The 15790-nt window shown below is 53.6% G+C and overlaps 2 protein-coding genes across 3 annotated transcripts; both read left to right on the forward strand.

The window, feature by feature from the left end:
- The first annotated feature begins 318 nt into the window (after window positions 1–318).
- Window positions 319–8889, forward strand: PPP2CB (protein phosphatase 2 catalytic subunit beta). Its single transcript, XM_058837401.1, has 7 exons — window positions 319–573; window positions 4968–5177; window positions 5392–5565; window positions 5790–5879; window positions 6510–6671; window positions 7478–7596; window positions 8128–8889. Exons 1-7 carry the CDS (start codon window positions 472–474, stop codon window positions 8198–8200), a joined length of 930 nt encoding a protein of 309 aa, XP_058693384.1. The 5' UTR covers window positions 319–471; the 3' UTR covers window positions 8201–8889.
- A 42-nt stretch (window positions 8890–8931) lies between these two features.
- On the forward strand, window positions 8932–13503 carry GSR (glutathione-disulfide reductase). Of its 2 annotated transcripts, XM_058837399.1 has the most exons (13): window positions 8932–9097; window positions 9847–9873; window positions 10128–10216; window positions 10683–10752; window positions 10917–11064; window positions 11173–11227; window positions 11306–11405; window positions 11729–11815; window positions 12005–12166; window positions 12389–12500; window positions 12584–12715; window positions 12897–13030; window positions 13193–13503. In XM_058837399.1, exons 1-13 carry the CDS (start codon window positions 8969–8971, stop codon window positions 13340–13342), a joined length of 1395 nt encoding a protein of 464 aa, XP_058693382.1. In that variant the 5' UTR covers window positions 8932–8968; the 3' UTR covers window positions 13343–13503. The 2 variants fall into 2 exon arrangements, with proteins under 2 accessions (XP_058693382.1, XP_058693383.1); XM_058837400.1 differs by lacking the exon at window positions 11729–11815.
- Window positions 13504–15790: the final 2287 nt, after the last annotated feature.

A 15790-nucleotide genomic window follows, 5' to 3' on the forward strand; every position in this document is an offset into this window, starting at 1 on the left:
ATTGATCATCACATTCCCGGGCCCTGCTGCCAACTCTCGCCACTCGACACCCACAGCGGGCGCAAATCCTTGCGATTTTATCCTTAGAGAGAAGGGAGAATTTGACTCCGAATTTTCCCTTGGAGAGAAGAGCGCAGGTTGAGCCAGGCGGCCCCGGGCTGGGCTGAACACGAGCGAGCGCCGCCGCCATCGCCGCCCGCAGCCCTGAGGGGAGAGGGGCGGGGCCCTGGGGGAGGGGCGGGGCCCTGGGGGAGGGGCGCGGCTCTGAGGCAGACTCGGCGCGCCGGAAGCGTCGGCGCGCGCCGCGCGCAGCCGTGGGCGTGGCCGGAAGTGCGCAGCAGCCGCGGCAGGCGGGGGGCGCCGCCATTACGCGGAGCGGAGCGGACCCGAACGGGCCGCGTTTCTCCGGCCGCCGCCGCCGGCACCCACAGGCGGGCCCGGGCCTCGGGGGGCCCGCCCGGCCCCCCAGCCATGGAGGAGAAGGGCTTCGCCAAGGAGCTGGACCAGTGGATCGAGCAGCTGAACGAGTGCCGGCAGCTGAGCGAGAGCCAGGTCCGCAGCCTCTGCGAGAAGGTGAGTGCGGGGCCCGGACGTTGGGAGGGCGGGATGGTGCCCGTGGTGTATCCGGCGTTGGCAGACGGGGTTGCGGCCGGGGAGATATCGGTCCTTGGGAGGCGGGGTGGTGCCTGTGGAATACCGGGCGTGGGGAGAGCGGGGTGGTGCCTGTGGGATTTGGAGTTGTGGGAGACAGGAGTGCGGCTGGTGGGATATCGGGCACCGGGAGGTTCTTGTGGGATGTTTGGTATTGGGAGAGCAGGATGGTGCCTGCGGGATATCCGGCATGGGATGACTGGGGTGGTTTCTGTGAGATTGGGCGTTGGGTGACCAGGTTGCTGCCTCTGGGGCATCCAGCACTGGGAGATCGGGGTGGTGCCCCTGGGGTATCCGACGTCCTGGTATCCTACACAACATGCAGGAGCCACACGCTGAAAAACCAACCCCGAGTCAGTGAGGAAACCCTCCGAGTTCCGAGGTGGGATCTCCAGAGGTGAGACCCAAACAGGCTGACAGCCTGCTGAGGGGGACCAAAATAGAAAGAGGAATGGTCGGATAAAGGACGCTGTCTGCTATTCTGGACTGTGTTTTGGACAGGCCTTGGCAAGCGCCTGCTTGGATTTGTTTAGCGGAGACTGGCGAGAGCCTTTTTTTCCCATCGGGAGAGAGGTCCTTAGACTTGTGCTGGTGTTGTCTGAGCCGTCCAATGGCTCTTTGTGAACGCTCCCTCAGCACTGCAGTCTCTGACCAAGGGCAAGATCTTCCTTGGCATGTTTTTCCAGCAGTGATCCTGACATCTCCCTAACCCCCACACAGCTTCTGTTTTCTTCCCCCCTCTTTTCATTCTTTTGAATCCCATGCTGGGGCTGTCTGTTTGTTGTGTGACTGTTTCTCCAGAGCTCCGTCAGGTGTGAGGGATTTGTGGCTGTTTGCGAAGCTGGGGGACGATGCCAGCAGACTGTGGCTGGAACACTCGGGAAATAGGGAGAAGCTGGGTAGGAAAGCTCAGCTGGAGGTGGGGAGGGTGTTTGTCCTTCAGGAGGCAGGTGACAGGTAGGTGTGTCACCTGTCACAGCACCTCATTCTTCCAGGCTGCTGGAAACTGACGGAAACGGCTGGGGCATGAAGGAAACACTGTGCCCTGCACTGACTTGGCTTGTTTAAGTTTTGGGGAGTGGTTGTGTCACCCAGGAGAGGAGCTTACAAAAAATTCTGGGTGTGCAGCCGTGCCACAAAGCTGGTTTAGTTGGTTTCCTTGAAATTATATTTGGAGAAATCCTTTTCTCCAGAGCAGTTCTTTGCACTCCTGGTTTTGGGGCTTTCAAAGAGATCCAGCACAGTAGTACTTTCTGTCTCAGGTTTCAGTTTGTGGAAGAACTCAGTACTAAAACAAAAAATCAAAATGAAGTGGGGGGAAAAAATCAAAGCCACAAAATCCCAGAGTTATCTGTGTGGGTCAGTCTTGGTTTCAAGTCCTAGCACAGTGGACAGTGATGAGGGAAGGACTGGAAACAACAGGAGTGTGCCGTGGTCCTGCACTCTTTAAAGCTGTTGAAATTTGCAGCTGTGAGGGTGACATTCTGTCCTCACCTGCCCAGTGACAGCATTGGCAGGCAGCTGATCAGCCCCATGGAGTTCATGCAGGTGGTGGAGGTGCTGTTTGTCAACGTGGTAACGTTGTTCCCATTCTGTTGGTGTTTAAAATGAAAATTAGCTCAAATCCTGCAGAAATTCAGAGGCTGACAGAAGGATTAATTCTGGTGACTGCAGGAGCTTGTGTGTTTGGGGTGCAGGTGAGGGAGTCGAGAGCCATCCTGCTTAATCCAGACAAAAGGGTTTTTCACTAAGGTGATGGAATGGGCTATGAAAGAAGGCAAGGGAGAGGCTGTCTCCTGAATGGAACAAGCAGCTGTCCATGACCATCCCTCTCTTTGTAGCTTCTCTTTCCTCTCCTTGTTTTTTGGAGGTGTAAAAGGGGACACAATCCCACTGCATGAAATTCCCAGTGTTGTGTTGCGTCATGGCTGGCAATGTTTTACTTCCCTGTAGGTGATGCTCATTCTAAGGGGTGCTGGTTCAGGTACCTCTGGGAGCACCTGGGCACTTTGGCAGAGGCTCTGGAGTGTCTGCTGCTGCCTTATTCCCGAAGGGTGAGACAGCTCCATCCCTGCCACCCCTCTGGCTTCCATCTCACTTGGTGGGTTCTCCTTCCAGCCAAGCTCCCTGAGGTTTAAAATTCTCAGCCCACTTGTCGGTACATTAGTTTGGTCCGTGGCAATTGGTGGGATAAGGTTCAGATGAATTTTGATCCCAAACTCCATACCTGGCTTCAGATCCCCAGAGAATGAATTGCTATGGGTCCGACAGGGCTGAGGGAATGAATCTTCCAGAAGGAGTTTCTCCTCTCTCCAAGGCTCTTCAAAAGCACACCAAGAGTTGAGGTGATGGGCAAGCTCACAGCCAGCAAACAGGCTGCTCTTCAAAGGCTCTTTGAGCACAGACTTGGCAACCCTTGATTTGGTTTGTTTGATACAAGGGAGGTTTATTTAATAAAAACACCTAAAAGCTGCTGCTTTTTATCCTGACCTGGATATGGTTTTCATCCAGCACAAGTGGGACAGATGCACAGGAAGCTGATACCATTAGTCACTGTTTTCTGCAGCCAAGGTAGCTAAATTTTGATTTATAAGTCATAGTTATTTATTAGTCTCCTGGATTAAGTAAGTGCTGATGATGCCAGGCAGCCTGCTTGCATCAGAGGTTCTTATTTTTGCTTTGTAATAGTGCTTTTTATTTTAAGTCATTTGATTTCAGTGTTCACACTGCAGGCAGATGCACTGGTTAGTCACTGCTTTTCTGGGCTGTTTTTATTGATGCTGAAGATTTTGAAAGTCTTGTTCTGCATTGGAAAATCATCACGTGAGGGCAAACTGGGACTCCCGAGCCTGACCTAAACCAGCTCTGCGGAGTCAAAATGACAGACTGGCTCTGTCCACGTGCACGGATGAGTGTCCACAGGGTGAGCTAAAATGGGCTGCAGGGGAACAGCTGGTTGGCAGCCTAAGGAGCTGCTCCTCATCCCCTGCCAGCTCCTCCTTCCTCATCAGGGGAAGCTTCTGGATTCTCCTAGCACCAACATTTCGGTTTGTGGGCTGGCCCCCTTGCTAGGGCAGATTTAAAGTGAGCGTGTTCGCCCCGTTCCTGTGCAAAAGGAGCCGTGCTGAGCTCCAGCTTGGAACAAACCCCTGCCTGTTGCTTTGTGCAACAGTCAGAACACATGGAGCAGCTGTTTTGTGGGTTTATATTTGTCTCTCCCGGAGGGTGGAAGCTCTCAGAAGGCGCTATAAATGTTTTTAAGGATGTGTGAGCAGAATTTGAGTGCTACTACTGCAGTCAAATACAATGTGTTGAGCAGTTGCCAGTCCTGCTAGAAGTGCAAGGCAGAGCCCGTGTCATCAAGTCCATGGGCAGGATGTGATTTTAAGGATCCCTCAGGTTAGGTTATGTGCAAAGAGCGTGCTGGATGCAGTCCAAACTGTCCAAATTGCTTCGGGTTTAGGTATTCCTTCCAAATACATCTTTTTCCTAAAAGAGGCAAGGCAGCAGGTGATGCAGTGGGAACACAGGAATCCTCAGGAAAGCCCACAGAGGTTGTTCTTGGAAGCAGCTCCCTTTTGGCAGCACAGGGTGAGCCTTAGCTCATCCTGAGCTAAGGAATATGGCAGGGAATACCCAGATCATCACCTGCTGGTGGCTGCTCAATGTTGGTGATCTTCCAGCCCTTTTGTTGGGATCAGATGGAGCCGTCCTGTGGGTGTTCCCTGTGCCCCAGGTGTGCCTGGAGCGCTGATGGGCATCAGTCAGTGAGCTGGAGGCAGCACAACAGAGCTGGTATGTGATAAGGATAATAAGGTGATGCAGATAGGCTACATTGCATGGTTGTAATTAGCAGAGGAACTGCTGGGTGTGGAAGAAGAGATGACTAAATCTGGGGATTCCATCCCTCCATCTGTGGCCGTTCTGTTGCCAGCTGGGTACAGCCAGGGAAGCTGGTTGTGGCTCCGTATGTTCCTTTTGCCTCTGTCTTTGCTCTCCAGTTGTATGTGACTTGTCTCTAGAAGTTGCTAAACTCTCCTGCTTGGAAGAGGATTGGAATTCTGGTAGGCAAAATGTGCCTGGGGCAAGGGCATCTGGCCTCGATGTAGTAAACCTTGTTATCTCCATGCACTGGGATTTGGGAATTTGGGATTTGGGAAACACCCCTTGTCTCTGCTTGCCCACCAAACTGTTTTTCCAGTGGCCAGCTTGAGCAGTGGGGGTGAAACTGGGTTTCCAGTGGGAATGCAGCAGAACATCACCTGGTTCTGGAGGAGCTTCCTACTTTTTTGTCCCAAATGTGTTTTCCTTGCCAGGCTAAAGAAATCCTTACAAAGGAATCAAATGTGCAAGAGGTACGCTGCCCCGTCACCGTCTGCGGGGATGTCCACGGGCAGTTCCACGACCTCATGGAGCTCTTCAGGATCGGTGGCAAGTCTCCAGACACAAACTACCTGTTCATGGGAGACTACGTGGACAGAGGCTATTACTCAGTGGAGACTGTGACTCTCCTGGTGGCGCTGAAGGTACGGCTTGAGAGATTGGGAGCCCAACCTGGGAGCTGGGAACCATTTTCTCCAGAGCGGTTTTCTCCTCCTGGTGACGCTTGAGCGTGACGGGTGTAAATGGATCCGTGCCGGTGGACACGTGCCGGGAACGGAGCGCTTGGCTGCTGTTTGTGATATTCCATTACTCTTTGTTTCCATGCCCGTGCTAAGGGAGGGTTTTCTCCGCCCCCAGGTGCGGTACCCGGAGCGCATCACGATACTGAGGGGCAACCACGAGAGCAGGCAAATCACACAAGTCTACGGCTTCTACGACGAGTGCCTGCGCAAGTACGGCAACGCCAACGTCTGGAAGTACTTCACAGACCTGTTTGATTACCTTCCACTCACAGCTCTAGTAGACGGCCAGGTAAGTCTGGGAGAAGGAAATCCCTCCCTTCCATAGATTTCTGCAGGCTGTGTGTCCGACATCCGCAGGAAGAGTCCCAGACGAGCTCCTTTAACTTGTGATCCGAGGGCGAGATTGGACGGAGTTGTGAATGAGCGTTAACAGAGTTAAACGCAGCTGGTTTGGAGATCGTTCTTCCCTTAACAATATACACTTAATGGATTGCTCTTTTCTTTCTGAAACAGATATTCTGCCTCCATGGTGGCCTCTCTCCATCCATAGATACACTGGATCATATCAGGGCTCTGGACCGCCTGCAGGAAGTTCCACACGAGGTAATAGGAAAGGAAATACTTCAGAAATGTAAATACCTGCTGGTGGAAAAGGCAGATGTTTTCTCACACTGCAGTCCATTTAAACACGTGGGTACACATAAGTTATGGCCTTTCCAGGAGCTAGAGCAGATGAACATTTGGGCAAAACACACATAAGTCAGTGTGCTTTGATTACAGCAGCCTACATAAGGAGAGCTGTGGGTGTTCCACATTTGTTTTCTCCAGAATCGTGGGATTTTTGAGTTTTCAGTCTGACTCAAAGAGCAGGATTTGGCAGGGGAGGGTGTTTACTATCTTCAGCCTCATCACAGATGTGATTGTGAACTGACAACCACCATGAGAAGCCACAATGTGTCACCATCCTTCCTCCCCAGCCAGCCCGGCCTCCTGTGGTGTTTCACTTTGTTACAGCTTCCCGGGGTCTGCAATCTGGGCTGTAAAACCAGGCTTGGAGCTCCCGGGGCAGCTGGAAGTTGTGTTGGGAGTGCTTGGGGCTCGCAGATGTGTGTTCAGTAAACTCCTGGCGTGCCTCACACCGAGAAGGACGTGCTGGCAGTCCTGCTACTGTCAATAAAACTTGTTTAAGCACCTTGCCAGTGGTCTAACAAAGAACTCCTCGTGTTTCCCAAGGGTCCGATGTGTGATCTGTTGTGGTCGGATCCCGATGACCGCGGCGGCTGGGGCATTTCTCCACGTGGTGCTGGCTACACCTTCGGGCAGGATATTTCGGAAACCTTTAACCACGCCAATGGTCTCACACTGGTCTCCCGCGCTCACCAGCTGGTCATGGAGGTAGGGCAAGCACTCTGCTAGCCAGGGCTAGCAAAACGGGGGCCCATGGGAGTCTCCATTTTCCACTCACGGGTTTGTTGACACCTGAATCTTACGCAGGTCAGTAACAAAGAGAAGCTTTAGTCACGGGAAAAGAGCAACATAAAATTAGGTGCTTTGACCTGCAGCCTAAAGAAGGGGATGTTCTGCTCAGTCCAAGCCAATTTTTCTCTCCAAGTAATTGCCAAAGGGGCTGTGCCACACCTTGTTTGTGGCAGGAATAATCTTCTTACACCCTGGCTTGCTGTTGCTCTGACTGCTGCTACATCCGACCGTCTGTCCCACAGTGCTCGGCAGTCAGATGTGATGGGGATTAGGCTGTTTTTGGCTGTCACAGGCTATTCTTGGATGTCTTGCTGGAAAAATGCCAGGTGGGTTAATGGAGCAGATGCATTTTTAAAACCTAGTGCAGGTAGGTCCCTGAAGCAGAACCGTGTGTCAGAAGTCCCTGGCATCCAGCAGGCAAATTGTCACTTGTGGTGGATGAAAGCTGAAGGCATCCCAAAAAATCCCAAGGCTTTTTAATGGTACAATCCATAATTTACGAGTGATGATCTCCTGTAGGCTGCTTGAAGCTGGTTTTGCCAGGTACCTGCTGCTGCTTCTTACGGTAAAGCACGTATTTTGAAATGAAACTAAGTCAGTTGGAAATACTTCAAGAAATCTCCAGTTTCACAAGTGCCTCGGAGAGTTTCAGGCCTGAAGAGGAACTTTGGACAGGCTGGGGTGTAACAGAGACCTTTTCTTCTTCTCTCTCTCCCTGGCAGGGTTATAACTGGTGCCACGACCGGAACGTGGTGACCATCTTCAGTGCCCCCAATTACTGCTACCGCTGCGGGAACCAGGCTGCTATCATGGAACTAGATGACACTTTAAAATATTCCTTGTGAGTACCCTGCCTTGGGCTGGGCTCTCTTTCTAACCACTCTGTGAGGAGTGGCTGATCATTCCCAAAGGGCTTCTTTCATGACAAGCCAGCTCAGACCACTCTGGAATTAACATGTGTTCCGCCTTAAAATAAGAGATGAGTTAAGCTCCTAAAAGCTCCTCTTCCTGGCTCTCTGGAGAGTTGGAGCTTTTGCACTTCCATCTCTTTATTGCCTAAGCTTGATGGAGAGTGAAAACACATGGATTTATGTATTTGTTTTTGTCTTTGGTAGTACTGAGCTTTGTAAAATGGGGGAGAGGGTCTGAATTGTGCTTTCAGCACCATGAGAAAGCGGTCACGGGCTGCAGGGTCACTGATGAGTTTTAACTCCCATGAATTCTTGGTTTGGGGCTTGGAATGTTTTATGTGGAAGCAGCTGGGGTGAGTAGAGCACTAGCAGCAGGAGAGAAAGCCTGCTACTTCTCATGGCACTGGAAAATGCCTTGTGGAGGAGGAGGGTAAGTGATCATCCCTTTTTCTTTCCTGCAGCCTCCAGTTTGACCCAGCACCTCGTCGTGGAGAGCCTCATGTTACCCGTCGTACCCCAGACTACTTCCTATAAACCTCTCCCAACCTTTGTAGAAGGAAGTACACCTGGCATTTTAAAAAAGCAACAATATTTACACGTTTCTGTAAGAAATCAGGGTTCGTCTCAACTCAAATCCCCATCATGGACCAAAATGTGCCATACAGAGGACGAAGAGCATTTAGCACAACTTGAGACTGAATTCCTTACGACACTCTCTCTCTCCCATGCCCATCAGCCCAAAAGTCAGTTTGCCTGCTGTATTTGTAGTCATTGTTTTCCTTCTGGACTGTTCAGAGAGGAAAAGGTAACTCTTTAACAACACTTCATCTCCTCTGACGCTTCTTTGTACATTTTTAGTTCTAGTGTTTAACTGGCATGAGCTAGAGTTTGTTTTCAAGGGAAGTGCACACTAACTTCATCCCCCACCACTCTTTATTTTATTGGAAAGACCGCTCGACTTAACTGGAGAAAGGAAGTGATTCCTGCTTGGGAGTACGTTGTCATAACCCAGATAAAAGCGTTCCCTTTTTAGCTCTATTCCCATTCTGTGCTGCTCCTGCCCCCTTTTTTTTTTTCTTTTTTTTTTTTTTTTTTCTTTGTTTTGGGGTATTTTATTTTCTCTTTTGTTATTCCCCGCCTTCCCCTCTGTATATTTGTCCTGGAAGTGCTTGCAATCCTCCTCGCTGTACCTGAACCAATAAACTCGCCGTTGTCAGCCCCAACCCGTGGTGTCGTGCAGGGCCGGGGCGGGCCGGGGGCGGGTCCGGGGCGGGGCGGCGGGGCCAGACCGAGCCTGGAGCGATGGCGGCGGCCGCCTACGAGCTGCTGGTGCTGGGAGGCGGCTCCGGGGGCCTGGCGGGGGCCCGGCGGGCGGCCGAGCTCGGAGCCCGGGTCGCGCTGGTGGAGCCGTCGCGCCTCGGCGGCACCTGCGTGAGTCACTTGCGGGCGGATCCGCACCCGGGGCGGGGAGGGACGGGACCGGGGACGAGCGACGCGGGGCCGCTGCCCCCGGTGAGCCGGCGATGGTGGCGGAGCCCCCGGGGGAGGGTCGCGGTGCGGGAAGTGGGAGAGAAGGAATCGCCCTCCCGCTGTCCGAGCGCTGTGGAAGGAGCTGCCTTGTCAGGCTGAAGCAGGACGGATCCCAACCCCCCTTCTCCACCACAGCTTGGTTTCCAAGCCGTTTTCAGGCAGATGCCAGGATGCCGATGGATCCTGGATCTGTGTAGCACAACTGCAAGGCGGTAAAGCAGAGCTCAAGAACATGGTGAGCTGGTGTCAAGCCAATAAACAAACTGGTTCCCCAGAAAAGCAAGGGACAAGCTCTAGTTTTATGCCCTAAGTGCATTCTGCTGGAAAAATTACCATATTCCCAGAAGTGTAGGCAAGAGATGGCAAACACCTTTTGCCTGACTTTTAGAGTATCAGTGGAAAAAACCCCTGTGTTTAAAGGCTCCACCTTCCATATTCTCTTTCAAGGAAGTGAAGGAAAACGGCCAAACCACAAGACCTTGAGCCTCCCGAAGCGGTTACACCCCTGTTTTGCCAGGAACCCGTAATCCTGCTTTTGTTTTCCTGAGCAGAGAGCTGAGATGCAGTACCTGCTGTGGGATGCTCTCTGGAGTATTGCCTTTGGCAAACTGGGTGGGCCTTGGCACTGAGACTTGCTCTTATTCCCCCAGGTCAATGTTGGGTGCGTGCCAAAAAAGGTAAGGCTGTTCTGCCACCGGCTCTGGCGGCGTGGGTTGGGTCTGGGGTGGGTGGCTGCCAAATTCTAGGGATGTGCTGGCACAGGGTGTGGGGAGAAAGCAGGGCCTTGGAGGGTATTGAGCCATCGGGATGCCGTGGGCACGCCTGCGTCCCATGGGTGCTCCAGGCAAAGGCGAGGAATCGGGAAGCCCTGCAGGTGTTTTCCCAGGATCGAAGCAGTCTTCCTGAGCCAACCTGAGCTTTGTGTGGGCAGGTGATGTGGAACACGGCGGTCCATGCGGAGTTTGTCCACGATCACGCTGATTATGGCTTTGAAACATCGGGTGTCAAGTTTAACTGGAGGTAAGAATGGAAAGGGCCAGTTGGAAAGCAGCATCTTCCAGTGAGTGTCCCATAGGGAGCAGCCCATTGTCCACTTCCAAGGGGTCCCTGCCCGCTTCCAGGATACCGTGGGCTGTGCAGAGCTGGTTACAGGACCAGCATTGTGGCTGTGTTTTGGAGAACAGGGTGCCAACTTGTCCTGTGGGAAGAGACTCTGGAAAAGACAAATGCAGGGAAGGCAGCCACAGAAATCTTGCTTTGACCTTTTCCCCACCAAAGGAGTAATTTGATTTTATGGCATGCCTGCCACCTGCCAGAGGAGTTGAGTTCACAGAATCACGGAATCTTTAAGGTTGGAAAATATCTCGGAGATCATTGAGTCCAACCTTTGACCAACCACCGCCTCATGAACTGGACCAGTGCCAGGTTCTTCCTGAGCTCTGAGGTTCATCTGCTGGCAGTGATGGTATTCCCTGCTCTGTTCCAGGACCATCAAGGAGAAGCGTGACGCGTACGTGCGGCGCCTCAATGACATCTACGAGAACAACGTTAAGAAGGTGGGCATGGGATGCGTTTATCCTGCAATCCCAGCGGCAAGGGCGATGAATTTTTGGCCACTTTTCCAGCCTTAATGGTTGTCCTCCAGCTGTGGAAGCCCTGGCTCCATTAGCTGTCTCCCGCGCCTCATCCCGCTGTTAACCCCGTCACTGTTACCCCTAAGGCTCGCATTGACATCATCCGGGGCTACGGAAAGTTCACCGCTGATGCCGAGCCAACCGTGGAAGTGGATGGGAAAAAGTACACGGCTCCTCACATCCTGATAGCCACCGGGGGGCGCCCGGCTGTCCCTTCTGACAGCGAGGTTCCTGGTGAGCCTGGCCGAATTCCCCAGGCTGGAGAGGGGTCTGCCCAAGCAAAGCGGGCTTTGGGAGGGAATGGGGACAGGTGAAGGGTGCGAAGGGGTCTCTGCTCTGCAGGCGCCAGTCTGGGGATGACCAGTGACGGCTTCTTCGACCTGGAGGAGCTGCCCAGGTAAAGTGGGATTCATCCCCCTGCGGCCACCGGCGGCAGCTCCGGGTGCCTGTACGCGGCACTGTTGATTTTCCGCAGGCGTAGCGTCATTGTCGGGGCTGGCTACATCGCGGTGGAGATCGCGGGGATCCTCTCCACGCTGGGCTCCGAGTCATCCCTGCTCATCCGTCACGACCAGGTAGCGCCACCGCCTGTCCCCAGCTGCGCTTCCCACCCGGCTGTCACATCCCAGCCCGCCGGGATTTTCTGGTTGTCGGCTCCTGGTAAAGGAGGGACCGAGTTGGCACGGGAATAGTGATGCAGTGGATGGTGGCATGGGAGCCATGGAGAGCTTTATTTCAAGTCACGACTTGAAAGGAGGAAGAAAGGGAAAAAAAAAATAACGGAGAGACAGAGACGTTTGTTAACCAGAAGCACCCCAGAGCACTTGTGGAGGGGCTGCCAGGCGGTGCCTCTGCCTGCAGACCCTCATCTGACAGGGCTGGGGGGATCCTTGACCAGGTCCTGCGAACCTTTGACTCCCTGATCAGCTCAAACTGCACCCAGGAGCTGGAGAACACCGGGGTGGATGTCTGGAAGCACACACAGGTGGGAAAGCACAGAGCAGCCCTGCGGCTTGTCCCATCCCTCCTGCAGAGGCAGGGCTGGGGGAACGATGCCGTTTTGGGTGCTGATTGCTGAGCCATGATTTTGGTGACATCCCTGCTTCTGCAGCATGGCTGCCATCTCTTGTTGCAAGGCAAAAGCCATCTCCCCTGCTGCTCTTGTTCCCCTTAGGTTAAGAGGGTTGCTAAGTCTTCGTGTGGGCTGCTGGATGTGACGGTGACCTCGGCGGTGCCTGGCCACAAGCCGACCGAGGGGGTGATCCGGGACGTGGACTGCCTGCTGTGGGCCGTGGGGAGGCAGCCCAACTCCGAGGGGCTGTGCCTGGATCGAGTGGTGAGATGGTGGCACGTCCCTTCCGTGCTGGTGGGAGGATGCCCACGGGTCTCTCTGGGTGTCCCACGGGTATTTGGGGTTCCCTTGGGTCTCCAGCGCCTGTCACAGGACGGTGTTCCCACTGCTTCCCCCCGTCTGGGAATGCTGTGGCCACCAGCACATGTTCCCCGTGGGCTGTCCCATCCCTCCTAGAGCATATGTGGCTTCTGCTTTCCGTGGCAGGGCGTGCAGGTGGACCCCCAGGGCCACGTGGTTGTGGATGAGTACCAGAACACCACCAGGAAGGGGATTTATGCGGTCGGGGATGTCTGTGGGAGAGCCCTCCTCACTCCAGGTACTGCAGCCGTGCCCCCTTCCCTGCCCAGCCCCTCGGTGCCACGCCGTGCCGTGGCTCAGGGTGCCTGTCCCTGCCTGCAGTGGCCATCGCTGCTGGCAGGAAGCTGGCCCACAGGCTCTTCGAGGGCAAGCAGGACTCGCGGCTGGACTACGAGAACATCCCCACGGTCGTTTTCAGCCACCCGCCCATCGGCACCGTGGGGCTCACTGAAGGTGGGGACAGACAGGGCGCGGAGGGGGTGAAGGGGCTGGGGACAGCAGCTCAGAGCTGCTGCTTTGATGTGTGAGAGGTTTCCATCGCCAGCACGTGAGCCTTGCCAAGAGGGCTTTGACTTCTCTTTCTAAATGCCCCATGTGCATCCCCCTGACCTCTGTGCTGTGGCTCCTGCTGCAGAGGAGGCCGTGGCCATACATGGGAAGGACAACGTGAAGACCTACAACACATCCTTCATTCCCTTGTACCACGCTGTCACCCAGAGGAAAGTGAAGTGTGTCATGAAGCTGGTGTGCACTGGCAAGGAGGAGAAGGTGAGTGGAGGGCACTGCTAGGGGATGGTGGAGACCACGGCTGGCTGTCCTCTCATCCATGTGTGGTCAGCTTTTGGGCCGGGATCCAGCTCCCCCAGCCCCAATCCCAAGAGTTCAGCCTGGATTCTGGGTCCCACCTGGCCTTTCACTTCTTCTCCAAAGGTGGTGGGATTGCACATGCAAGGGCTGGGCTGTGATGAAATACTGCAGGGCTTTGCTGTGGCCATCAAAATGGGGGCCACCAAGGCCGACCTGGACAACACCGTTGCCATTCACCCCACTTCTGCTGAGGAGCTGGTGACGCTGCGCTGAGGCTGCGGGCATGGACACCCCAGGGATGGCGGCTGCAGCTGGGAAAAATGTTTGAGGTGTTTTCAGAAGTGCCTTACTGCTGGGTGGGTGCCTGGAGGGTGTGTCTGTAACGTTGGTGTGGCTTGCTCTGGAGTGGGAAGTAAAGATGCTGATGCTGGTGAGTCGTTGCCTTTTGCTCTCCGGTGCCTGTCTCCTGCCATGCCCAGCCGTGGAGGCCGTGGCACAGGCCATGGATGTAGTCTGGGAGAAGGCTGGCAGTGCTCAGGCTCCTCCTCTGCAAGCCTTGGCACTGGGGCTGGGCAGGAAGCAGCAGAGAGGGGAAGGGCAGTGGGGTCCTTGGGGGTGTTTGTGGGTGCTGGGATATTCTGGATGGGCTCCATCCTCCTCTTAATCTCATGTCCCAACACCACGGGCTCTCCAGCCTGTCCTGACATCACGCTTGGGGCTCAGAAGGGGAGTCCAGGCTGGGTTCAGGGACCAAATTCTCTGTTTCCAGCCCCATTTTCAGCAGCTGGAAGCTCCAGACCCAGCTGGGAAAGAAGCAGCACGAGTCATGTGGGGTTTTGGGGATCAGAATGGAGCACCCCATGGTGAGCCTGGGGCCAAGCACCTTCATGTCCTGGAAACAGAGACCGAGGCCTGTGTTTGGGGTGGCACCCATAAACTCATCTGGCCACTTTTAGGGTCCTGTAATAAATCAGAAACGGAGGCTGGGTCCTGCCTTGTTGGCACTTGGAACCAGCCCCAGCCGGGCAGTATTTGGGCTGCGAAGCAGACTCCAGTCCTGTCCTGGGAGTGTGAAAGGAGGCTCATCCCAGCAGTTTAAGGCTTTCATCAGAGATCCGAAATCCTGAATTTTGGGGCTCAGGGCAGACCCCAGACTGGTGAGGGGCAGCGGGACCCGGAGGGCAGAGTGACGCAGCCCCAGGCTGTGGGAGGAGGTGCAGGGGCTTCAGCCTCCTGTCCTTCCCCCTCACTCCCCCCTTCCTTTCCCCCCATGTCCCTCTATCACCCAGATGCTCTTTACAAGGAAAATAAAATAGAAATTGCACCACAGATAAATGCATTTACAGCACAACTGGATGCATGTGGTATTGTGAGCAGTCCATGGATGTCAAACCAGAGACCATGCATGGGGATTTTAACTTGGATACCTGCAGATTACATTTCCCAGCAACTCAGACTTTTTTTTGGCACTTCTTGCTTATATGCGTCCCTGTTGGAAGAAGTCAATTAGTTTTTTTATTGACCAGATTACCCAATATAGGGAAAAACACCCAGCACTCCTTGAACACCTCCATCGCTTCCATATCCATCTGCAATCAGGGGCCGATGGACAACAGCCTGCCCTGAACAGTCTCCGAGTGGGGCTGGATGATCCTGGAGGTCCCTCCCCACCACGGTTGGGAGGAGACCCCATGGTTCTGGGGTTCCGTGATGCTTCCATGATCTCTCCTTGCATTAATTTCCCATCGTGTCCTCCTTTGTGCTCCCAGCAGATGGAGCCACCGGCCTTTAAAAGAGCTGGAAGTGTCCTGGTACAGGGAACAACCCTGCCGCCCACTAAGTTGTTTTTCAAACTAAAAAGAAAATATTCTGCAATAATCCGTGATGAAGATTCAATGCTGATGTTCCACGGGGTACGGGGGAAGCAGAAAGAGATTCCCTTCAAGTCTCAGTTCCCTGCATTGTGGGTATTTTGTTGCTCACACGAATAACAACTCTTCACCTGAAACTCTTTGGATTCCAAAGTGAACTCGCCACGCTTTGGGCTTCCAGGCAGAGGGAATGTGAATATGGGAAAGTGATGGGGAGACAGAGAACTGCAGCAGTGTGTGTGTGTGTGTGTGTGTGTGCAGGGAGAGCTGGGGTCGGAATTTTAGACAAAATCCTCTAACCTGGATGCAGGGCCTTCAAGATCCTCTCAATCAGAGCTTTCTCTAGCTGTGGCTTTTTAATGAATCCAGGACCTCCTGTCCTGAGGTGACTTTATAACGCTTTTATCCCCAGTTGTCTGTTCTGTTCATGCCACACATTAAGTTCTGCACCTTTATGCCGAGTTCCAAGAGCAAAGATGGGAAATAAAAAAGCACTATTTTGTTTTCAGAAGCAGCACTACCTCCCTGCGTGCTTCCCCAGACTGTATTGGCTGCAGCACACACAGCAACACAGAGCTCTCATTTATTTTTAATTTAACTAGTTTTTAACTAGCTAAAACAAACAAAAAACCAACCCAGAGTGTGTTCTGGTTCTTTTTTCTTCAGTCTGTTCAAACCTGCTCTGAACTGAAAAGCCAAACACCCACCAAGAACTCACTGGGGCCTGGGCCTCGGCACTTTCCACGCAGGAGGGACTGATAAGAGACTGAGCACCCCACAAAAAGAACTTTTCTGAATTTACCATCTCTTCAAACAACAAGAATTTTTGATTATTATTCAGTTTTTAAGC

This window comes from Poecile atricapillus, chromosome 4 (genome assembly GCF_030490865.1).
Source record: "Poecile atricapillus isolate bPoeAtr1 chromosome 4, bPoeAtr1.hap1, whole genome shotgun sequence".
Classification (NCBI taxonomy): Eukaryota; Metazoa; Chordata; class Aves; order Passeriformes; family Paridae; genus Poecile; species Poecile atricapillus.

What these genes read in the sequence shown, in the direction of transcription:
- PPP2CB (XM_058837401.1), top strand. Translation starts at nt 472, where the DNA reads ATGGAGGAGAAGGGCTTCGCCAAGGAGCTGGACCAGTGGATCGAGCAG. An exon ending in CAGCTCTAGTAGACGGCCAG is followed by an intron (nt 5,566 to 5,789) that starts GTAAGTCTGGGA and finishes TTTCTGAAACAG; the next exon opens with ATATTCTGCCTCCATGGTGG. An exon ending in GACACTTTAAAATATTCCTT is followed by an intron (nt 7,597 to 8,127) that starts GTGAGTACCCTG and finishes TCTTTCCTGCAG; the next exon opens with CCTCCAGTTTGACCCAGCAC.
- GSR (XM_058837399.1), top strand. Translation starts at nt 8,969, where the DNA reads ATGGCGGCGGCCGCCTACGAGCTGCTGGTGCTGGGAGGCGGCTCCGGG. An exon ending in CGCGCCTCGGCGGCACCTGC is followed by an intron (nt 9,098 to 9,846) that starts GTGAGTCACTTG and finishes TTATTCCCCCAG; the next exon opens with GTCAATGTTGGGTGCGTGCC. An exon ending in ATGTCTGGAAGCACACACAG is followed by an intron (nt 11,816 to 12,004) that starts GTGGGAAAGCAC and finishes TGTTCCCCTTAG; the next exon opens with GTTAAGAGGGTTGCTAAGTC.